The sequence below is a fragment of the Orcinus orca genome, chromosome 1 (genome assembly GCF_937001465.1).
Source record: "Orcinus orca chromosome 1, mOrcOrc1.1, whole genome shotgun sequence".
Taxonomy (NCBI): Eukaryota; Metazoa; Chordata; class Mammalia; order Artiodactyla; family Delphinidae; genus Orcinus; species Orcinus orca.
Window position 1 is genome coordinate 144,174,320 of NC_064559.1, and position 25,339 is coordinate 144,199,658.

At 37.8% G+C, this 25,339-nt stretch overlaps 1 protein-coding gene across 1 annotated transcript in view; it reads right to left on the minus strand.

The window, feature by feature from the left end:
- Positions 1-4,201: 4,201 nt before the first annotated feature.
- The window catches only part of PTGFR (prostaglandin F receptor), a 58,474-nt gene continuing 37,336 nt past the window's right edge, over positions 4,202-25,339 (minus strand). The window contains exon 3 of the mRNA XM_004279933.3: positions 4,202-8,327. Within this exon, the coding sequence (XP_004279981.1) occupies positions 8,037-8,327 (291 nt within the window). The 3' untranslated portion in view covers positions 4,202-8,036. The remainder of the gene's footprint in view (positions 8,328-25,339) is intronic.

The following is a 25,339-nucleotide window of genomic DNA, read 5'->3' on the forward strand; positions in this document are numbered from 1 at the left end:
AACCTGAGGTAAGACTCAACTCTTGTATGGTCCATCTACCATAACTTTATCTTAATGTCTCAGACTATACTCTTGTTATGGGCTGAATTGTGTCCCTCCGAAATGCATATGTTGAAGTCCTAGCTCCCCAGTCCCTCAGAATGTGGCTGAATTTAGAGATAGGGTGGTTAAAGAGGGTCATTAAGGTTAAATGAGAACTCTAAGGTGGGCCCTAATCCAATATTACAGGTGTCCTCATCAGAAGAGGATATTAGACACAGACAAAAGACCATGTGAAGATAAAGGGAAAAGAAAGCCATCTACAAGGCAGGGAGACAAGCCTTAGTAGAAATCAACCCAACTGACACCTTGAGCTCAGACTTCTACCTTCGAGAAATGTGAAAAAATAAATTTCTGTTGTTTAAGCCACCCAGTCTGTGGTTCTTTGTTATAACAGCCCCAGCAAAATAATACATCTCCTCATTAACCCGCTTAACCTTAAGTTGGAAACTGTTGATGGTCACAGAAAACATATGGCAAACAGGAAAAATGGCAGTACATAAAATTGTATTCTTTTCTGGAAAAACAATTGAAAGGCTGAGTCCTAGTAGTGATAGGTCTTAGTGGTATTGTTGAATACTAAATGTAGTATTACTTTTGTGTGGTTTAGACAATTGTTTTCCATCCTGAGTTAATAATAGAGGCCAGATGGGCTGAGTGCAATATTTCAAAAAGCCTAATAGAAATCTACCCAAGATAAGACTTCAAGAATATAACTTAAAAAAAAATTCTGAAATTGCTAGCATGATGTTGGATCTATTGGTTATACATCTGGGATTTAAAAAGGAAAGTTAGATACCCATCTCACATGACATAAAAATATAAATTCCATGAAAACTACACAATTTAAAGATAAAAAACAAAACTTGAATTGTAGAAAATGACATAGGGGGATATATTTATAACCTTTGAGGACAGAAGAACTTTCTAAACAAGAAACAAAAGAAGGAATCCATAAAAGGTTAGTTCTACCTAAGTAAAAATGTAAAATTCTTATATAGTGAAAGACACCTTCAATGCAGAAGAAAATGGAAGCCTGGTACAAAAGTATTTGTAACATATATCAAAAAGTATTAATAACTGCTATGGACTGAATTGTGTCTGCCCACCCCACAAAATTCCTATGTTTAAGCCCTATCCCCCAATGTAATGGTATTTGGAGATGGGGCCTTTGGGAGGTAATTAGGTTTTGATGAGGTCACGAAGGCAAGGTCTTCATAATGGGATTAGTGCCCTTATAAGAAGAGACCAGACAGTAGTTTGTTCTCTCTCTCTCTCTCTCTCTGCCATGTAAGGATACAGAAAGAAGATGGCTAGGAAGAGAGCCCTCACCAGTTATCTAACTGACTGACACCTTAATCTTGGGCTTCTCAGCCTCCAGAACTGTGAGAAATAAATTTCTGTTGTTTAAGTCATCCAGTCCATGGTACTTCATTAGACCAGCCCAAGCTGACAAAGATAATATCCTTAATATACACAGTCTTCCCGTAAGTCAAGAGGAAAAAATGAGTGTATTAAAAATAGATAAAGGTCAGGAACAGGAAATTTATAGAGGAAGCACAAATGACTAATAAATGTATGAAAACATGCTCATCTTCATTAGCAAAGTGAAATGCAAGTAACCTAAAGGATGACTTAAATATGCTTTATTTTTGCCAATAAGATTGGTGACTTTATTGTCATGAAAAGATTGCTGGAGGGCTTCCCTGGTGGCGCAGTGGTTGAGAGACCGCCTGCCGATACAGGGGACTCGGGTTCGTGCCCCAGTCCGGGAAGATCCCACATGCCGCGGAGCGGCTGGGCCCGTGAGCCATGGCCACTGAGCCTGTGCTCTGCAACAGGAGAGGCTACAGCAGTGAGAGGCCCGCGTATCGCAAAAAAAAAAAAAAAAAAAGATTGCTGGAATACACGGTAGGTGATGTGGTGATGTCAGGAATAGGGCATCTTCTTTTAGAAGAGAATGGCTGTACACACTGCACAATTTAGCAATGCATATGAACACTGAAAATGAGCATGTCTTAAGCCAGCAATTCCACAACATACACACACACAAAGTATAAAGGTATGCATATCAAAATAGCATTATTTAAAAAAGGGAAATAACTGGAAACAAAAACAACTCTCCTTCAATAGGAAAATTGTTTCTTTAAGTTATGGCACATTTATATTATATAATACTATTTAGCTTTTAAAGAAGAGTATTCTGAATATACTGACATGAACAATTGAAATTAAGAAGTGCAGAACACAATAGATGTCTCATATGATCTCATTTTTTAAAGCTAAGATGATGTTGGTGTGTACTAGTGTTGAATTGCCTCCTTTAACGTGGGAAAGGTAGCACTGTAACGGCAGGATGCACTTTGTTAATTTGGAGTTTACCAATCAGACATTAAAAATAATTCAAATGAAATTAAATACAAAACTCTAAGACTGAGTTTACATCCTAAGTAAAATTGTAAAGGGCACTTCAAAGCCAAAATATAGTTCCTTTACATTTCAATAATTCTACCTTTCCTTTTTATGAATAAGATGTATATAAAACAGTATTTTCATTATTCTTTCACAAACTAGATGATTAACTAAAAAGTATACTTTAACAAATATGAGATTTTTGATAATGTAAAAACCTTCCAACTACTTTTTCATAATTGCATATCATATCCTTATCATATTACTTTCAGTTGATATTTTTGCAGGGCAGAAAGACAGCTCTGCCAGAAATTCTTTGCAATAACTTCCTACAGAATCTTTGAACAGGACACTTGGTGTATATGAACTTACATCTCAAGATTCCTAAGGTTTAAATTTAGCCAAGTTTCTGATTCATTTCATATAGTGTCATGTTTGGGTTCAAAATGAAGAGACTTGGAGAAAAAGAAAAGAAATGTAGTTTAATCTTGTTCTAGTGCTATTATACTACTTTGGGTTTTCTGACAGTTCAATAAAATTCAATGGCAAAGAGTATATCAAGGTATCAAGATATTCAATTATAAGGAGACTGAAAATGCAAAGGCAAAAATAAATTTCAAATATCCTCATTTATTAAAAAAGCAACTATTTCAGACAGTGTTGCAACGAAGCTATTCTTAGGCATTGTACAGAAAGGTCCCACTCCCTGCATTTTTAAGAACCAAGTTTTTCACTTTTTATTCTATGATGTTTTTGTGAGGTTTTTTTGTCATCTAAAATTTTTATTAATTTCAAAAAGCTTGTGGAATATATAATGGCATTCATTCTGTCTTATCTTTATAGATTACAAGATTCTTAGGTGAATGAGACCTAAATATTTTTAATCCCACGATGTTTCTAAATTAAAAAAAAAAATTTTTTAAACCTGGTTCCAGTTTGAATGCCGTTAGAAAGGCAATAATGAAAAAAAAATTACCTAATGTGGAAATCACTAGTGCTATCTACCAATTATTTTCAGTTCTCCTCCTGGACATTTTATAGTATTGCATTTACCTGCCCCGCTTGAAGTTAGTGGGGCCATATTACTTGCTTTGGCCAGAAATGTGTGAGCAAAAGTAATATGTATCACCTCCAGGTGTAAACTCTAAGAGCTAGTGCATGATTCACCAGGCTGTTGTTCCCTTTAGCACTGCAGACAGCAACATATAAGATGATGGCTGCTTTGTCCCCTGAGGTCTCTGAGTGGTTACGGTAAGCAGAGCTCCCCTTCTGAATGGACAGCATCCACAGGTGAGATACAAACCTTTCTGGGTTTATGGCACTGAGATTTGCGGATTGTTTGTTATCACAGGTATACTTGGGCCACTGTGTTTTGGAAATGATCAGATTCCCATCAGAATTATGACCTACCTACGTAAAATGAGGCACAGGTAAAAGAAAGAAAGCAGATGTCACAGAAGAGTGGACAGGAAAGGGATAGCAAAAGGTAATAATGGAAAACAAGCTGAAATTCTTCCCGTCTAATAGCAGGTAAAAATGGAAGTTTAGGTAGGTTCAAGAGTTCCAAGTTTTATATGATCTTCCTAAAAATAACCACTCTTGATAAACATCAGTCCAAGTTTATTTTTTTAAAAATCATTTGTTTAAAGTTTTAAACTAGTCAAAGCACTAAAATTACATGAGTTGCATACTGATGGAAGCCACAAAATACACATATCACTCTTTACTCTCTTATACAATCCAACAAGTATGAAGAGAACAAAATACATTTATTCACATAACATTTCATCTGCTGTTAAAATATGTCAATAACAAGTTGAAGTCCAACACTATTCTTTACCAGGTGGTAAAATATTCTGACCTCCAGATGAAGAAGCAGGAAAATGTACACTCCCATCCTTTATATTCTCACCTTAGACAATGAATTTAGAGCAATAATGGTGATATAGGTGATGCTAGCAATAAGTTTCACAAAAAGTTCACACTTTATTTATTTAACAAATAATTTTATTTGGATTCTAAACTCAGATTAGCACAAAACTGAAGTAAGTTTTTCATTTTAAGACTGAAAATGATCAAAGAAGACCATCTGTTTTACAAGACAGATATATCTGTGTATATATGTGTGTGTGTGTGTGTGTGTGTGTGTGTGTGTGTTAACTTTTAAGTATTTTCCACTTCAGCAATACAGATAGTTAGAAGCAACTTTCTACCTTTAGAAAAAATGTTTAAAGAACATATTTCTCTCACCTAGTTAAAATCCATCAGCAAACAATCTGATGTTTTGGGGATACACTTACAGCTAATTATGAATCAGTGTTATCTGTCTCTGCATTCACAAGCATAAAAACCCATGTGCTGTTGGGGGTTTTTTGGTCTCATTTTTTTTTAAGTTCGCTAACATCAGAAAAAGTCTGCTATTTTCAAGTAATTTGCCTAGAGTAATATAATTCCCCAGAAATAATTTGATCAAACTCTATGTGAAGTTGCCTAGCTACTACTTTATCCAATGAGAAGGGAAATTCAGTTACTCTGATGGTCTAACGATAAATTTTAAAATAGAGTGTAAAACTTCAAAACTGGTAAATGTGCTGAACACTATTTACTTCCAGTACTTTGAACAAATATATGAAAGTTATTGGTAGATGCTCCATTTATTATTTCATATACAATAAATTGTCAAACTACACTGAAATACATATAATAACAGAAATAAAATTCTGAAGTCAGATATGCATATTGTTGTGTTCACTTTATTTCATTTTCTGTGGACAAAAAAAGCCTAACACAATGTAAACACACATATTCTTTGACTAATTTTTTTTCAATTTTTGGTGTTTATTTTTTGAGTTTAACAGCATCATAAAACCAATTTAGTTACCCTAAACCTATGCTCAGATAATAGAGATAACCCTTCCAGGTTATGCAGAGAATGACCACCCTGTCACTCCCCCAAATCTTGCATGCTAAGCTCATACTCTCCCACACATGGGCATGTCACAATATCTCCTCAATGCAGACACACATGGCCAGAATGACATAATGGCCAAGGGTCATGATATAGAGCAACAATTCTGTCATTTGAGTAGAAGCCACAAGGAGAAGAGGCCTAAAACTCTGAATGAGGGTTTCTCCTCCACATCTCTCCCAGATCAGGCTCTATGGGAGTGTTCGCTGCAGCATGCTACCCAGCCTGAGGAGAAAGGATGGAGCTTTGGTTCCTTGTGCCTCATCTCACAAAACACCAACACTCTCTCAAGCAACTGTAGGAAATACATATCTCCTCTAAACCATCTGCAAGTTCTTTTAGTCTTTAAGTGCTCCTAAAACACATGAGAACATTTATGTAATACAACAACGATAACAAACTGCAATGGCTTTTTTTTAAGTATATACACTGAAGATATATATATATATATATATATATATATATATATATATATATATATATCTTAAAATAACCAGTATGTAATTGCCAGTTTAAAAATGCACAAAAACTTTGCACATCCATGCTCATTTGCACCAAGAAATTCTTTCCAGTTTTGGCAAGTATCAAGCACCTACTCAGTACTCTATATATGAGAATGACCTGCATTTGTATGATTCATCATTTACTGGTCATAAACTAAGAATATCATATGCCAGTGTGTATATGTATGTTGCCGTACTTCAAATTCATTGGAAAAAAAGATAGTTGTCTTTAAATCTTCACTGAGGCTGTTTGCTTAATTTTTTTCTTTTTTTTTTTTTTTTTTTTAATTTATTTATTTATTTTTGGCTGCGTTGGATGTTCGTTGCTGTGCACGGGCCTTCTTTAGTTGTGGCGAGCGGCGGCTACTCTTCGTTGTGGTGCACGGGCTTCTCATTGTGGTGGCTTCTGTTGTTGCGGAGCACGGGCTCTAGGCATGCGGACCTCAGCAGCTGTGGCACGCAGGCTCAGTAGTTGTGGCGCATGGGCTTAGTTGCTCCGCAGCATGTGGGATCTTCCCGGACCAGGGCTTGAACCCATGTCCCCTGCATTGGCAGGCGGATTCTTAACCACTGCACCACCAGGGAAGCCCCAATTTCTTTTAATGTATTCATTAGAATTTACCAACATTGACCAAAGTTAACAATAACTTCCAATGTAAATTACCAGTCAAAAGCAAAAATTTGTGAAAATAATAATTTAAGTCTAATTGAACTGCACAGATTTCCTAGAGAATCTAAAATCAGTCTCATGGGGAAGATTAATTTTAAAACAGATCCCAGTTAATGAAGGGACTCTTTCTACAGAAATGCATTTCCCTATTATAAAGCAGAACTAGCTACCCTATGCTGTGATAGACCCACGACATTTTGAATGATTACTAAAATTCTTTGGGTTAAGTTATACAAACAAGCAAAAATAAAGTTTAAAATATCACTGAGAAATTTGGGGAAAGATTTCAACCCTTGATCTCTTGGTTAACCATTATAAGGGTCTCAAAATGCCTGCTAATTGCCAACCCTCTCCTCGGCACTGGTAGCACAGGCTTTAGAAGATGCCACATTACAGATTTAAGGAGCCTTCTTCAACTGAAATTTCTGATGTTCTTTGTGTGTGTGAGAGAGTGTGTGTGTGTATGCGTGTGTGTGTAAGTGGAAAGAACCACACTAGCTGCAGATGGTCTTTGAATATTATTCTCTAGAGGTTGTGTTTCTTTTGTTCCCTGACATAGAAATGACACTGTGTCAATGACTCTAAAAGTAAAGCGCATTTGCCAATGTTCTTTGCATCCATCACTTGGGGTTTAAGTTCTACTGGTTTGCATTATCCATGGCAGAGCTTCTTAGGAACTGCTATAATGCATGTCACCTATACACGTGCTCACAGAGCCTTTGTTTCTCTAAAAATTATTGACTATACACTAGAATTTTCAGAAGAAATGGTGATTACTTGAAAACTATGACTTAACAAGAATATCTTCAAACAACACTTGACCTCCATAATAATAAATGCAAGCAGTCATATCTGTCAAATATAACAAGGATAGGCTCATTCTAAACAGGCTCACAAGATCGGGCAAACTGACAGCCACACGTCACGTACGTGGAAGTCATTATAAAAAGCCACAACGAATCCACTGTGACATGACAACACACTAATTGAGGCTACATAATCTGGGGTAAAACAGACCAGATCAAAAGAGGGCACTCCGCTTCACTGTGCCTAGTCTATAAGGAACTGCTATAGAGCAGTGACACCCCCAAACAGCCATTTCACTGCACAGGTAGTAGGCCAAGTAAATGCTACAGGCTTCAAGAGAGTTACTTGTTCCAAAAGCATCAATAACACAGATAAGCCCAAAATTGTTTTCAATTTGACTCCTGTGGCATTAGTTCATCACATTTACCTCCAGTTGACAAAAACATGTGAAAATGCACAATTATACAGTTAATTTAACAAATTTCAAAAGTCAAATCTGACAAAAGTGCCCCCCAGACTATCTGGCTGAGGGTTGATTTTTCCAGTTAGGCTTTCTGTATTCATACCTTAACTGAAATATTGCCAAAACTTTCCTTAATTTGGTCCTAGACCTACACTGGTGTACCATCCTACTGAACTAGGTGCTTGTTTGCTGAGTTACTTTCTCTGTAACTGGTGACTCAGAAATAGCAGCAACCTTTAAGGAATTTTTAATGGAGCTAAGCTCCCAAACATGTAAGCTGATGATATGTACTCCACAGCAGCGTCTGGTAAATGTGTAGAGACTCTTAAGGACAGCCTTCCGTAGAAGAATATACACCCAGGGATCTAAGATTTGATTCCATGTTGCCATTCGAAGAGTAAAAAGGGTTCTTTCACAGGCACCCATAAAATCTTGCCTATTCATTCCAATGCTGGCCATTGTCACCTGCAAAACAAAATACGGAAATCAGCTGAGAGACATTTTCTCAGTCCTATAGTTTTGTTTTTTAACATCTTTATTGGAGTATAATTGCTTTACATTGTTGTTTTAGTTGCTGCTGTATAACAGTGAATCAGCTATACGTATACGTATATTCCCATATCCCCTCCCTCTTGCGTCTCCCTCCCACCCTCCCTATCCCACCCCTCTAGGTGGTCACAAAGCTCAGTATAGTTTTTTAACTGAACAAACTGCTTTATGCTATTCATTTCACTTCATCACTTTCCACAAAGTGATGTTATTTTGCAAAATACTGAGAAAAAGAAATGAACAGTCACAGAAACATTGATGTAGACATCTGAATCCTTTGAATTCAAACTGACATCAGAACTACAAAAATGATAACTTATCTGGCAAGTCAAATGTGCACAAATAGAATGACCCAAGAGAGGACAAACACTGATCCTAGCAACAGACCTTCTCTTACTTCTGGGAAGAGAAAATTCAAAGTCAACACATATTTGTAAATTTCAATGAAAAAACTAAAGTTTATTTATGCAAATAAAGTATAGATAAGCTAAAGTTTGGATAAACTATAGAGTTTTAAAAAAATTATTTAGCGCATCTGATACTAATTTGCACATGGTATGTTATATTGTTCTGGAATGTTACTTTTAAAATTTTCTGCTTGGTGACTACAATGATACTAATGTCTTCTCTTTCATATTCCCTTTCCTTCATCTCTTACCCTAGCCTTAACTTTGCTAAAATATTCCAAAATGCAATGGGATTTCCTAAGGGCTTTGAGAAAGTGGGTTCCCCTCTTCATTACCATTGAGACTTAACGATAACAATGTAGATTTTGGTCTCATGTGTCCATTTCCTGACCACTCATAATGTTAAAGAGATCATTTTGTAGAATAAGTTCCATAAATGATCCCAGCTATAGGTTAGAACTGGTCTAATCACTGAGCCCAGCTTTAACTTCTAAATGAACAACTGCAGAGCAAACAAGATATCTTTGAAAACACCTAGGATATAAAAACAAATAACAAATAAATGAACAAAAGGTAAAACTGAAAACTTAAGGGAGACTTAGATTATTATGCCACCAGGATTAAGAGAAGATGTAAAAGCCTAAAACCCAAATGAAAAGAAAATCAAGTCTTCTTGGTCTTCCTGATGGGTCATTATCAAGAAGAAATATCTTAATTTGGCCTGGTGATACTGATGGTTGAAGGAAAAATGTCCCTTACCAAAACCTTCATTATCTACACAACAAAGTAGAAACTCCTTAATTGCCTTCTTGATGATGCATCTGAAATCCTCCTCTAAACCTCATCTCTCCTGCCAACACCCCCTGCTCCAACTGCTGTAAAGGCCTCATCTGTCCCAAATGCACCATTCCCTTCTGAACTTTGGCTTGTGTAAGTCTCTTCATTTTGAACTTCTACTCCCCCTTTCTCTGCCTGACAAACTCCTACCCATCCTTCAAACCCCATGTCAAAATGGGCTCACCTCCATGAAACTTTCCCCGACTTCACCGAGATGAATTAGCAAGTTGTGCTGCCCCAGCACCCTGTCTATACCCAGTTGTATCACTTGCCACACTGCCTGATAATTATGTATTATCCTGTATATCTATGATCATCTCTTCTTTTTATTTCTAATATCTGGTACAAAGCTGATACCTAAGATGTTCTTAGTAAGTGCTGAAATGAACAAAATTGTATTATTTTTTATTCATTGAGGCTATTTCTAGAAGCACAGCAGCTAGTCATCAGAGAAACATCTGCTCATCCATGACAGAGGTCTAATATTCTGAGGCTTAGAATGCTTCTAAAAGTTTTAACACAACACCATCCACTAGTAAAGGATTCCAAGGTGGTTTGTTGCCACTAAAAGGAACAAGATCTTGCAGTCCACACAGATTCTTTGGGAAATGGTTCTTTCCTTTATGGGTCCTTTTGTAGGGGAAAAATGTATCAAAGTATCAAAAATGTATCAAACACAGAGAAAATTAGTCCCCATACAATAGTACCTGGGTCAGGTCCAGAGTCCTATATCCCTGCTCCCCAAGTTAGCCAGCAGGATTGAAGAACTAAGCCTATATGAGCCCTGTTTCTCTCAGAAGAAAGCAGAGCCAAGCCCCAGTTGGCTATCGGATTGAGATATTGGGTTGTCCAAAAGTTCGTTCAGGTTCTCCATAACATCTTACAAGAAAACCTGAACAAACTTTTTGGCCAACCCAATATTTTCACTTCATGTTTTCTCTTTACCCATCAAATATGTGTTGATTATCTGCTATGTGTCAGGAAATGTGCTAGGCACTGAGGACACAGTGGCAAACAGAGCAGACATTTCCTGCCCTTATGGAACTTAAAATCTATTTGCTGAGTTCTGGGAGGGTTTTTCTGGTTCAAGAATGAAGGAATCAATCTTCCTCTTGCCTCATGAATATTAAGTGAATGCATTTCCTATTTATGACTAGGTGTGTTCCTGGAGATTTCAGAGCCCAGCCAAGACATGGCTCTGTGTAGTCGGGAACAAAGATGCCTGGTGCAATTGCATGGAACAGCTGGGCCTAGTTTAGAAACAACCTGAAACTAACACAGCATTGTTAATCAACTATACTCCAATATAAAATAAAAATTTTAAAAAATAACCCACCTGAATTACATGACACACACTTCTCTGACTTGACTCTCCTCCCTCCCTGCAAGCAGCAGTGTGGTCACCAGCCGTGAAAAGCCATTGAGTCCTCTGCTGAGGGCAGCCAGTACCCAGGCTTCTCTCCAGAACACCAGAGCAGTGGCCAGGCACTCCCTCTCTCTCCCTCCCTTGACCCCCAGCCCCAACCTGGAAGAGAGGTTGCTTTAGGGCCTAGCTTGGGAGAAGCACTAACCACTTACCCACCAGTAAAGATGTGGGTGGAGTATTCATGTAAAAGAAAGATCATAGTATACTGTTGACAATAGTATATTATTGAAAATTCAGGACAACCAAGTATGCAACAAAGGATAAATTATGGTAATTTCATGTAATGGGAAAAAATGAAAGCATTGATGTTTGTGATTCAGTCTTAATTTTCTTTAAAGCAAGTTACCAAACTTCGCCCTATGGCATGTGCGGCATCTTAGTTCCCCAACCAGAGATCGAACCCATGCCCCCTGCAGTGGAAGCAGAGTCTTAACCACTGGACTGCCAGGGAAGTCCCGCAAGTTACCAAACTGTATTCACTGTATGATCCCAATTTTAAAAAAAAAAAAAAAATTTTGTGCACGCATAGAAAAAAAAACCTGGAGTGTATTTCAATATTTTCCTTTGTTAACTCCAGATAGTAGAACTACAGAGGATTTTGATTTTCTCCTTTGGTTTGTCTCTAATTTACTAATTTGTTGGATAGATTGTGCATTGCTTTTGTAATCTGTATCTTTTTTTCCCATGTAATTTGTTGAAATATACAGGCATACCTTGTATTATTGCTCTTTGCTTTATTGCGCTTTACAGATACTGCATTTTTTTCTTACAAATTAAAGGTTTGTGGTAACCTTGTGTTGTCAGATGATGGTCAGTATTTTTTTTCGCAATAAAGTATTTTTAATTAAGGTGTGTACATTGTTTTGTTAGACATAATGCTATCGCACAGTTAATAGCCTACCGTATAGTGTAAATATAATTTTGTATGCCTTGGGAAACCATAATTTCATGACTCGTTTTATTGCGATATTCAGCTTATTGCAGTGGTCTGGAACCGAACTCACAATATCTCCAAGGTAAGCCTGTACTATGGTACTAAAGAATCAGAGCTATTGTTAATCATTTATGAATGTCTATGTGTATGTGAGAGAGGTGCTGCAGAATTGCTGGGGAATTTCAGCCCTGATAAGCCTGGTAGAAGGTTGGGAGTTGGGGTAAGAACAGGAATGTCTACCATTTTCCCTAGGCTCCATCAACAGTCACCTCACAAGCCCTGAAAGCATTCTTCTCCAGCCAGCCCACCGGAACTTGGATTCCAGAGAGCCATGCACAGATTCTCATCCACACGCAGCCTTTCATCTAGTTTCCAAGAGCTACCTGACATGTAACTATTATGTGTTATTTTCTAAAATATCTTCCATTGGACCTTGGCAGGTTACAGTTGGTCATCTTTGTTTATGATTAGAATTCTAACTGAGAAGTGGAAAGGCCAAATGTTTGGATACTCTATGAAAAAATAAATGAATTAACCTGATACTTCTCAAGACACTCAACATTAAGACAATAGAGAAATAATGAAATCAAAGACGTGTATGGGCCAGAGTGTTTATGTTCATTGCTAGCTGCAAAGAGCAAAACAGCTGTTAAAATAAAATCTCCATTTATTTGGGCCCCATAGTACAATTATATCAACTGTTAAGGTCACCAAATTAATGAATCTACCAGGCTAGTTTACTCACAGATAATAGAGCTCATGGTCACTCAAGTTTTATTCTGGAAGTTACTCCATCATCCCCTACCCTAAGTCTGTATATTTGTTGACTGGTATCAGCACTCCAGTGGCTGCTCACAATTAAAAGCAATGGTAAATTCAAGAATTATAATTCTGTTCCTTTGAGTAATCACGAAAGTAAATCAAGCCAGCAGTGAGTAGTTTGAGTGTCTACTATGTCCAGGCCTTGTGGTAGATGCTAGTGATGCAAAGAACAATATTTAGAGAAATTCCAACATATGATATATTTTGCTTCTTTATCTAGTTTTTACTTCTGTCTCTGCCACTAAAATATCATCTTTTAGGCATGTATTTTTATCTGGTTCTCTGCTGTATCCCCAGCACCTGGCATAGAGTAGGGCAGGTCAGTATTTGTTGAATGAATTAAATGAATGAAGTCCCTATGATGAGAGACTGACAAGAAAGCAAACAGTTATAATTTGTAAGTAATATAATAAAGACATATAAAGGGTACCATAGGCAGAGCTATTTGCTGGTACATGACCACAGATGCAGTAATTAAAATAATGAGTTTTTGCAATTTTTCTAGTACATCAAAACTTCATTTACTCAGACTTCACTAATTATGAATTTTGTTTCTGCTAGAGTTTGTATTTCTCCTTGGCACCATTTTTTAAGGAAATTTAAATGAATACATAATCAAAAAACCATTTCTGGTAGAATGTCCAACTTCTTTAGATACAAAGCCATTTTCTAGCATTTTATTAACATCTATTTTCATATGAACAATGTCTATGACAACTATACATGGTTCTCATCTAGTCACTAAAGCAGGTATTTTCACACATAGCTTTCATTTTTTTTTTTTTTTTTTTTTTTTTTTTGCTGTACGCAGGCCTCTCACTGTTGTGGCCTCTCCCGTGGCAGAGCACAGGCTCCGGACGCACAGGCTCAGTGGCCATGGCTCACGGGCCCAGCCGCTCCGCGGCATGTGGGATCTTCCCAGACCGGGGCACGAACCCGTGTCCCCTGCATCGGCAGGTGGACTCTCAACCACTGCGCCACCAGGGAAGCCCCTCACACATAGCTTTCTTATTCCAAGAAGCAGACCATTCCTTTCCTCCTTTCTGTCATCATAAAAGACTTAGTTCAGGGACACTTTCTTTGGGGACTGAAAGCATACACAGAAGTACAGTTCACTGATTAGCAAGTTATTGTCCCTTACAGCATGGTCATCCAGAGACTGATCTTTAGGGTTGGCACTTGAATAACCACAGAGATGGGGGCTAATTGTGATTATGCGATTACAATCCAGTCTTACCAGATGATGACAATGGTCCATCTGGAAGCTTTACCAAGGAACCATTTCATTACACCTCCAAGTTTGAGAAGTTCAATCTATGTGTTAATTTGGATAACTAGTGAGTAAAGAACCAGGTATAGATGAATGATTTTTAAATGTCACAGCACCTATGAGTATTGCAAATTAGAAATTTCATTTCATTTTCATTTAAATTGCCTTAATGGCAATTTTGGAAAAGGTACATTATATAAATCACTGAATCCATCTCAATACAACAGGTAACTTTTAGAGTTGAATATATTTGTGGTGATTTAACTCTAGCATTTATTCTTAAAATAGAATATTTTATCTCTGCATCAGTGACTACAAGAACCTTGAGAAAAAAACTTACTCTAGTGTAACTCCCAAATAATAGATTTTTCTTTAAGTAACAAATTGAAATGTAGAGGCTCCAACAGGATATATCTTTCAACTATGAACTTTTCCCGTACATGAATTTTATAAATTTCTACATTGTTGAATATAGAAGGTAATATTTCACTCATTTCCTATTTATTGAATACTCATTAAAATTAAGACAGTATTTGCACATGGTGAATGATTCAGAGATAAGTAAGACAGAAATATTATAGTGCAGGGAGAAACAGACAAAAACACGTGGTATTTCTTATACCACAACTCTAGAACAGCTGTGAAATGTTGTCTACCCCTAAAGTATACATCAGTGCTGCAAAATACAAACACTTGTACAATAATTTTTTTTTCTGTTTGATTTGTTGATAGAGGATTAACCAATGGTCCGATTGACAGCACATTTTTGTCTCCGCCTAAAGACATTGACAGTTACAAAGAGTGAGAAAACAGGGCATGCTATATGAAGATAGCTCCCCCTAGAATGGGACTGTCCTAAACCATAATATTCTGTATGCATCTTTGCTGCTTCGTGCCGGCTGAGGAAATCAGGTGCAAAATGAAGAGCGGGAAAAATTTTCAACTGAACAGTGCATAGAGAAGAAAAAAGTATAATACTTGAAAGAATAAAATATTAATCTTTCTAGAGAAGGTTCATTTGTAGAATCCGTGTATTTTCATTTTCTATTCCGGTATCTTCTCCCAGGCCTGCACTTTTTTTGAGTCTGTTTAGAGGGAAAATTTATGCCAGAACTCCTAGGAATAATCGTCCACATGGTCCCCTGCTGCTAGGCCTTACCAAAAAAAACCAAGTTTTATTTTTTTTTCTGACACTTTTCAAAGGAATAAAATACATTTATCCCAGAATACAAAATATAACAAAAATTTTAAATAAAATGTTTATATATACACATACATACACACATATACATATATATCACATGTGATTTCTTTAAGGAAAAAAATATAGGAAATGTGAAATGAATACAATCAAAAGATATGTTCTACAAACCAAATAGAGATTGTATTGAGCTACAATGAGAGAAACTTACTCATAAATGAATGAGAATAAACTATACAGTTAAGAGAACATCTTTACTACAACTGCAGACTCTATCATAGAACTGGACCACCATCAAAACACAGGCCAGGGCTTCCCTGGTGGCGCAGTGGTTGAGAGTCCGCCTGCCGATGCAGGGGACGCGGGTTCGTACCCCGGTTTGGGAGGATCCCACATGTCGCGGAGCAGCTGGGCCCGTGAGCCATGGCCGCTGAGCCTGCGTGTCCGGAGCCTGTGCTCCGCAACAGGAGAGGCCACAGCAGTGAGAGGCCCGCGTACCGCAAAAAAAAAAAAAAAAAAAAAAACACAAAACACAGGCCAGCATCAGACCATAAGAACTGGTCATCCTGGTAGTTATGGGATCCTAAATCATGGGAAAGGCAGAAAGTCTCCTGTAAACCAGAGCAACATGCTATGCCACCTATGAGTAAGAGATACAGCCACAAATAATAACAACTAAAATTAGACCTGAGTACTGCCCTGTGCTAGGAAAGCTCTTTTTATGTATTACGTCAAATAAACCTCACAATGACCTTATGACATATGTACTATTGTTATCTACACTTTACAGATAAGGGAACTATGGTTCAATAAGATAAAGGACCAGTCCATGTTAATGTCAGGGCCTGAATGAAAGCATGTCCAGGGCTTGTCCTTCTAATTACTACACCAAACTGCCTAAGGGCCCTGCAATTTACTTGCTCAATATTCTTACCAAACTTCACTCAGGAGAGTAAACAAAGCTTCCTAGGGAGTGGGAGACACTGAAAGAGACACTTGCCTGAGGGAACAGAGCTCTCACCACCACCAGGCCTAGAGAAGGTGGTCGGGGAATCTTCTGCTCCAGCCGACCTCTCCGTCCACCCTGAGGCAGTGGTGGGGATGGAAGAAGAAAGCGGGACAGGATTGAAGCCCTGCTCCAGTTGTAAAAATGCCTGAAGAAGCCCTTCTCTTTTTCCCTTCAGATTAACACAGATATATCCAACTTGCCCCTATGAGAGGTCAAGAATAAGGCAGAGGCCATAAAACAAGGTTTAGGATTGATGTCTCTGAGTCAGAGGTGTCCGAGGAACTATGCTAAAGTTTCTCAGCCCAAATCTAGTCATGAGCTACAGTAAATGATTATGTGATTTTGTGATCACTACCACTAAGACCTACGTTCATGTTTCAAAGAAAGCAAAAATATAATTTAATCCTGAGAGAAGGGAAAACAAAATGTGCTTCATTTATTATGTACACATGTACCTGTCTACATCACTTCACCTGAGAAGACAGAATCACAAAATCTTAATGAACACAGGAAAGTTTCCTTTATCTAGTCCAGTCTTCTCCACAAAGCACAAATCCCTTGCAGGTGTCCTTAAGTAACTAGTGGGAAAGACTCAGCACTACTCATGAAAGAATCTCTGCCATTTTAACTGTGTGAGTTGTTGAACATTCTCTATTATCACAAGCTAAAATTTATTCTATGTATCTTAATTTTTCCTCTCCGGAGCATCATGGAATAAGTGCACTTGTTTAATGTCAGCCTTTCACATACTTTAAAGATAACGCTGGTCTTATATTTTCTTCATTTCTTCAACTGCTTCCCATACAACACAGTTTGCAAACTCCTGGCTGTCTACCTCTTATACCCTAGTTTCATTCTTCCTTTTAAAAATTGCACTGGTCAGAAATAAAATTAACATTCTATAAATGGTCCAGTAAGTACAAAGCTCAATGGAACAGTCATTTCCTGTGATCTGGACAAACTACCTACCTGTGCTTCCAGGAGTATATCAGCTAGTTTTTCCTTGGCATGCAGCCTATGAATGGATCCTAACTCCTAGCACATTATAGGAAATAAGCTTCTTATTAATTGTACTCTTAGTGAATATGTAGAGTAAGATAACCTTCACTTTTCCCTGCTTGTTTCCAAATTATTCACACTTAGATATATGAATGTATAAATATACATCAATATATTCATACATCTAAATATATGCAGAGTTAGAGTCACAGATTTATGACTCTGTCAGTGGATTTACTTCATGGTATAAACATCCAGTTCCAGAGCCTCATATGTCAAACCTGAGGCAGCACCAATGCATACGCTCTTTGATCCACTTTGATGATGTCCCTCAAACCCACATCCTGTTCCCTCTTCAGTGTCTTATCACTTAAAAAACAGAACATTATATTACAGGCTCCTAACTGGTCTTCCAGACTCAACTTTTTTACTTAATTCATTTATCTTATTTCAACTTCTTTATTCTTTTATCAAATATTTCATAAATGCCAAAAACATGTCATTTTCCTGTCCTTCCCTCACTGGGAATGACGTATCCTTCTATCCTTCCTACCCCATCTTCTCCAGGAAGCCTTCCCTAAGCTCTCTATAGCTTGGTAATCTCTCATTCTAAATATGTTCCCATCATGTTTGGCACCACTTCATGAGCATTGACAGACATAGTATCAGTGTAATACGAAACATATAATGAGATAATGTCAGTATATGTATAGTAGTCCTTCAATTATATTGTAAGTGTCTTGAGGATAGGAATTATGTCTTTCACTTTCTCAAATCCTTCTCCTCTACCTTACACAGGACAATAGGGAAAAGACTCCCACAGCTAATGTGAGAAAGACAAGAAGAAACAGGCAATTTCAAGAACAGAAGTTCAGAGATTTAAGCAGAAAGCAGGCCTGACAACCCCAGATCCAAGTCAAAGATTCAAAGTGAAAAACAACAGACATAAAAGAAAGCTTATGTGGACATGTGTTTCAACGAATGCCTCAGATATTTCAGACCATTAAGTTTTAGTCTGCCCAAAAGTGCTTATTTACTTAAAGAGACCTGGTTAATTACACTGAGTTTTAAATATTTAACTTTTTTAAGGTTAGAAATCAAACATCTCCCCAGAAATCTTTCCTGTCCTTAGGGAAGGGTCATAGTCTCTGGTCAAAACTGAGAATGATATGGGAGGGTGAAGAGGACAGATGCAGATGCAGAGATTTCCACTGGCCAGATCCCAGAAGGACTTGGGAGCTTGGAAATGGGAGGCAGGGGGAATGGGTGCATTCAAGGTGCTACAACAGAGACTTCTCTGTCTTAGAGGTTAAAAAGCTTGTACTGATTATCATACTAAGTGAAGTAAGTCAGAGAAAGACAAATATCATATGATAGCACTTATATGTATGTAAAAGATGATACAAAAGAACTTATTTACAAAACAGAAATAGAATCACAGACATAGAAAACAAACTTATAGTTATTAAAGGGGAAAGGGGGAGAGGGATAAATAGGGAATTTAGGATTAACAGATACACACTATACATAAAATAGATAAACAACAAGGACCTACTGTATAGCACAAGGAGCTATATTCAATATCTTGTAATAACCTATAATAGAGAAGAATCTGAAAAAAGAATATATATGAGTATATAACTGAATCACTTTGCTGTACACCTGAAATATTGTAAATCGACTATACTTCAATTTAAATCAATAAATAAACGCCAAAAATACAAACAAACAAGAAACATTGTATATCTATACAAGAAAGTACTGTAAGAAAAAAAAAGATGTGAGACACTCTTGATATATTCTAATAGGGCTGTCTCTGTGGCACATTGTTAAGGGTGAAAAAGCAAGGTGCAGGAAAGCATATATTACAGTTTGTATGAAGGGGAAAATAATTTATACATATATTTATGTTTACCTGCATATTCATAAAATGTCTTTGGAAGAATAAATAAGAAACTAATATCAGTGGTTGCCTGTCAGGGATGGGACAAGAGTGAGAGAGACTTACCTTTTTAAAGTTTTTGAATTTGAACCAAATCAAAACATAATGCAAACAGTAATTCCAAAGGAGACAAAACAAAACTGAAAAAGTCAAAATGAAAAACTTTTTGAAACACTGATAAAATAATTTTTACCTTCATTCAGATAAATTGTATAATCTTTAAAAATTGTGAATCACTGTATTGTACACCTGTAATTTACATAATATTGTACATCAAGTATAACTCAGAGAAAAGATTTCAAAAATTGTCTAAAAATTTATCTCATTCTTTGAACAAGAATGTAATGTTTACTACCATTTAAAAAAAAAAGAGCGAGCTTGTGCCATTCTCGCACTTTCTACATAATAAGTTGTTAGATTCAACCACTGTTAAATCAAACTCACTGGTAATCAGTTTGATTTAATTTTAGAGAAGCCACCTACTGCTGGCCATTGGATATTCCTTTCAGTGTCTGACACCTCCAGTCACAAGAGTGGTACAGGAAGACTAGGCCCACCTAAGGTGGCTTGGGCATAGTAGGAATAATGGAATCCCAATCTGTCTTCAGTGGAGGGTAGAAAGGGAAAGGAAAAGTCATGTTGGCACTAGATATATATTAACAAAACTCCCAACGGTAGTTACTATTTTTCTGATACTGCAGATAAGAAAACTAAATCACAAAGACATTAACTTGCCCAAGTTTGCACTGCTGGTAAATGGCAGAGGCAGGATTTAAATCCGAGTCTATCTGGCTTCAAAGCCTGTGATCTTTACCATTCCCAGTAATGAGACCAGTAGTGCTATGTTACGTTCATGAACAAGAAGATAAAAAGAAAATAACAATTAACATTTAGTGAGTAGTCACTATGTTCCAAGCACTGTTTTAACACTTTATACCTAATATTTTTAAACCTGTTAACTCTTTGAGGAAAGCAGTATTATCCCTATATTAAGATGAAGGAACTGAAGCACTGAGAAGTTAGGCAGTTTGCCCCAGGTCACCCAACTAAAATGTGGTGGAGTCAGGATTTGAGGAGTGGGAGATGGTGAATAAGGATTCATGTACTGGTCTCCCTGGCATTGGTAGGTCTCATTTTTAAATCTCTAGGTTTCTATTTCTGTCTGCCTATGTCTAGTTGTCTTTCTATCTGATTCTAGCACTCCCTCACCCGGTATTTCTATTAATGTACTTTCACTAGTAACTTTTATTTAAGTCGGGAACATATGCTTATAAATGTATTGCTCCAAATCTCTTGTGCCATAACAACAGATGCAACTGACAGGTAAGTCATATGTGTTGGGTACCAACTTAGGCTCAGAAGGACGGTTGTCAAAAAGCTGCAAGGGCAGAGGAGAGCTATTTATCCAGAAGGGAAAGGTATTTTTTTTTTAATATTAACTAATAGATGTAAAGTGATAGAATAGACAAAGCTCAGCATCGTGTTTTTTTCTTCTTCTTCTTATATACCCCATGATAAATGGCATGATTATCATTTTATTAGTCTCTTTTCTCTCATCCTTTTGACTGGTCTTCAAATACCCTTTTGGATCTTTTTTTAAAATTATTTTTTTAATCCACACTTCTAATTGTTATCCTTAGTCGATCATTTCTGTTCTTAGGCAACATTGAAAATAAAAAATGGGTAGGAAAAAATTTTAGGTCTTAGAAAAAGAAAACGTGTATGAAAATATGTATGTTTCTTTATATGTCCTACCTTGTTATAAAAATGATTTGAGGCATTTTACTTTGAATTATGTTTTTAGCAGTATTGTAAACTCTGGTTTTTTCTAGCTATGATTATCTACCTTAAACCCATAGTTAGGCTAAAGAAATATTGGTTATGCTCTAAACATTAGCAAGAGAGATGCATAAGATATTTTCAACCTAATCAAGAAATGTTTATCTAAAATGTCATGACTAAGATAATTATTAACAGCTCACCTATGATTTAAAGAGAGAACAACTGGTTGGAAATCACTTGTAGTATTGGAGGTGCACTGTTTTGGGAATAAAAGACTACTTTGTTTGACTGCTGGCAACACTGTTGTTTTTTTTTAACATCTTTATTGGGGTATAATTGCTTCACAGTGGTGTGTTAGTTTCTGCTTTATAACAAAGTGAATTAGCTATACATATACATACATCCCCATACCTCCTCCCTCTTGCGTCTCCCTCCCACCCTCCCTATCCCACCCTTCTAGGTGGTCACAAAGCACCGATCTCCCTGTGCTATATGGCTGCTTCCCACTAGCTGTCTATTTTACATTTGGTAGTATATATATATCCATGCCACTCTCTCACTTCGTCCCAGATTACCCTTCCCACTCCCCGTGTCCTCAAATCCATTCTGTACGTCTGTGTCTTTATTCCTGTCCTGCCCCTAAGTTCTTCAGAACTTTTTTTTTTTTTAGATTCCGTATATATGGAATATATATATATGGAATATATTAGCATATGGTATTTGTTTTTTTAGATTCCATATATATGGAATATATTAGCATACAGTATTTGTTTTTCTCTTTCTGACTTGCTCTGTTTGACAGACTCTAGGTCCATCCACTTCACTACAAATAACTCAGTTTTGTTTCTTTTTATGGCTGAGTAATATTCCATTGTATATATGTGCCACATCTTCTTTATCCATTCATCTGTCCATGGACATTTAGTGGCAACACTGTTTTAATAGCAAAAGCAGACTGTAGCAGTAAGGTGTTTCAGGACAGATGTTAAGGTGTTTCAGTAAAACATCTGCCCTGAAACACATTATGTTTTTCCAAAGAGAAATTTCCTACAGGCAAAGTCGGTTTATTACTACAGAAGTTTGGAAGGATTTTCTAAAGCCTTCCCTAGGCTCTAGCACAATAATTTATTATGTAATGGGAATTTTTAATGAAATGAGTGTCCCTTTAAAGAGAAAAAACATCCACCATTTTTAAGAGAAAATCAGTCATTGAAAAAGGCAACCTAAGCCCACAGACAAAATGCAAAGGCTCTCAGCAACCTTATGGGCAAGTTTGTTACAAACTCTTTACAAATGAACAAATTGAGACACAGAACACATAACTAGGTAGAGTCTGGCTCAGGATTATAACCAATGTCTATTTAAATCTAAAGCATAATATGAGTATAGTTCAAAATGAAATCAACATATACTTCTGGTCAAGAAAAAAAATCAGGCCTCGCAGATTATCCAGTCAATTTAATTAATAATTCCATTTCATGGCAGCACTTGAGTCAGTCTGGTTGTTTGGTCACCAGGATAAGACAACTTGTTAATCATTAGATTTCTTTTTTTACTTTCTGAACTTAATTCTCTGGAGAGATGTAGTTACACTTTTAATTTTTCTTTGGGGTATCTAAGTAGCAAACTGAAATTTGTCTTCCTTAGTTGTAAATCAGTGTATACACTAGCATTCTCTAGACAACAGTCTACTGGCCTAAATCCAAACAAGTTCACTCCCATGTGAATTTTCAACTGTTTCAGAAGCACATTCCATGGCTCCACTAAACAGTAAATTCTATCAAGAAAAAGGCTTTGTCTTGTGGACTCCTTTATCCCAAGTGCCTTGTTCAATGTGCAGTATATAACAGGTGCTCAATAAATACCAAATGAAAGAATGAATGAGAAGAAATTTTATGGTCCATGGAGGTCACAAACCATGATTCTTATTTTACCCTGCGCTGGGCACATAGTGAGTGCCTAACTGTGAATTGGTATACAGTCTTCTCAGTAATGCAGAAAACCATCCCAATTTGCTGCAATGGCCACATCATATCATAAATAAATGAATAGCCAACACTCATCAAGTTCATGATACTTCTATGTTCAACATCCAATAGAAGCAGAATTAATCGGTTGTAGGGTTTGGGGAAAGGGGATCTTTTTAAATTTATTATTTTATTTTATTTTATTTTAGGTAAGAGACTCAGATATTTGAAGTGGTAAACTTAGACCTTAAAAGTTTGGCATAAGCATGTCATTGATGTGTCTCTTTGACATGATTTTGGGAATGCAATTAAAATGACATTTTTGCATTCCATTAATCATCACTTCCTTAAGACCTCAGAAAGGCTGTCATTTACTGGTGTATTAGCATCATCGTCATCATCATCAAAAATTACAATAAATTCTTTTGTTAGTTTAAGATACAGTTAAGACTCAGAGGCCAGCAGTCATTGTCTAAAAACTAAACCATTTTACGACAATATGAAAAATTACTGCATTTATACCATTTAAACCTTTAATCTCATAGCTTTTTTAAAAGTCATAAAAATTCAACTTTTAAATAAAGCCAAAACTCTACAATGCAGTATATACAGTTATTAGGTTGAGTTGATGTTCTTTCTGAAATAAAGTACTGACTGGGGGACTTCAAGATGGCAGAGGAGTAAGACGTGGAGATCACCTTCCTCCCCACAAATACATCAGAAATACATCTACATGTGGAACAGCTCCTACAGAACACCTACTGAACGCTGGCAGAAGACCTCAGACCTCCCAAAAGGCAAGAAACTCCCCACGTACCTGGGTAGGGCAAAAGAAAAAAGAATGAACAGAGACAAAAGGATAGGGACGGGACCTGCACCAGTGGGAGGGAGCTGTGAAGGATGAAAGGTTTCCACACACTAGAAGCCCTTTCGTGGGCGGACACTGCGGGTGGTGGAGGGGGAAAGCTTCGGAGCCGCAGAGGAGAGCACAGCAACAGGGGTGCGGGGGGCAAAGCGGAGAGATTCCCGCACAGAGGCTCTGTGCCAACCAGCACTCACCAGCCCGAGAGGCTTGTCCGCTCACCCGCCGGGGCGGGCGGGGCTGGGAGCTGAGGCTTGGGCTTCGGTCGGAGCGCAGGGAGAGGACTGGGGTTGGCGGCGCGAACACAGTCTGCAGGGGGTTAGTGCGCCACGGCTGGCCGGGAGGGAGTCCGGGGAAAAGCCTGGACCTGCCGAAGAGGCAAGAGACTTTCTTCTTTGTTTCCTGGTGCGCGAGGAGAGGGGATTAAGAGCGCTGCTTAAGGGAGCTCCAGAGACAGGCGCGAGCCGCAGGTAAAAGCGCGGACCCCAGAGACGAGCATGAGACGCTAAGGCTGCTGCTGCCGCCACCAAGAAGCCTGTGTGCGAGCACAGGCCCCTATCCACACCCCCGTTCCGGGGAGCCTGTGCAGCCCGCCACTGCCAGGGTCCCGCGATACAGGGACAACTTCCCCGGTAGAACACACGGTGCGCCTCAGGCTGGTGCAACGTCAGGCTGGCCTCTGCCGCCGCAGGCTTGCCCCGCATCCGCACCCCTCCCTCCCCGCTGGCCTGAGTGAGCCAGAGCCCCTGAATCAACTACTTTAACCCCGTCTTGTCTAAGCAAAGAACAGGCACCCTCGGGCAACCTACATGCAGAGGAGGGGGCTAATCCAAAGCTGAAGCCGAGGAGCTGTGCAAACAAAGAAGAGAAAGGGAAATTTCTCCCAGCAGCCTCAGGAGCAGCGGATTAAATCTCCACAATCAACTTGATGTACCCTGCATCTCTGGAATACCAGAATAGACAACGAAACATCCCAAAATTGAGACAGTGGACTATGGGAGCAACCATATATATTTTTCCTTTTTCTTCTTTTGTGAGTGTGTATGTGTATGCTTCTTTGTGTGATTTTGTCTGTATAGCTTCACTTTTCCCATTTGTCCTAGGGTTATGTCTGTACTTTTTTATTTTTTTAGTATAGTTTTTAGCACTTGTTATCATTGCTGGATTTCTTTTCTGGTTTGTTTGCTCTCTTCTTTCTTTTTTCTTATTAATTATTTTTTTAATTTTTAATAATTATATTATATTTTTTATTTTAATTATGTTTTTCCTTCCTTCCTTCCTTCCTTCCTTCCTTCCTTCCTTCCTTCCTTCCTTCCTTCCTTCCTTCCTTCCTTTCTCCCTTTTTTTCTGAGCCATGTGGCTGACAGGGTCTTGGTGCTGCGACCGGGTGTCAGGCCTGAGCCTCTCAGGTGGGAGAGCCGAGTTCAGGACATTGGACCACCAGAGACCTCCCGGCTGCACATAATATCA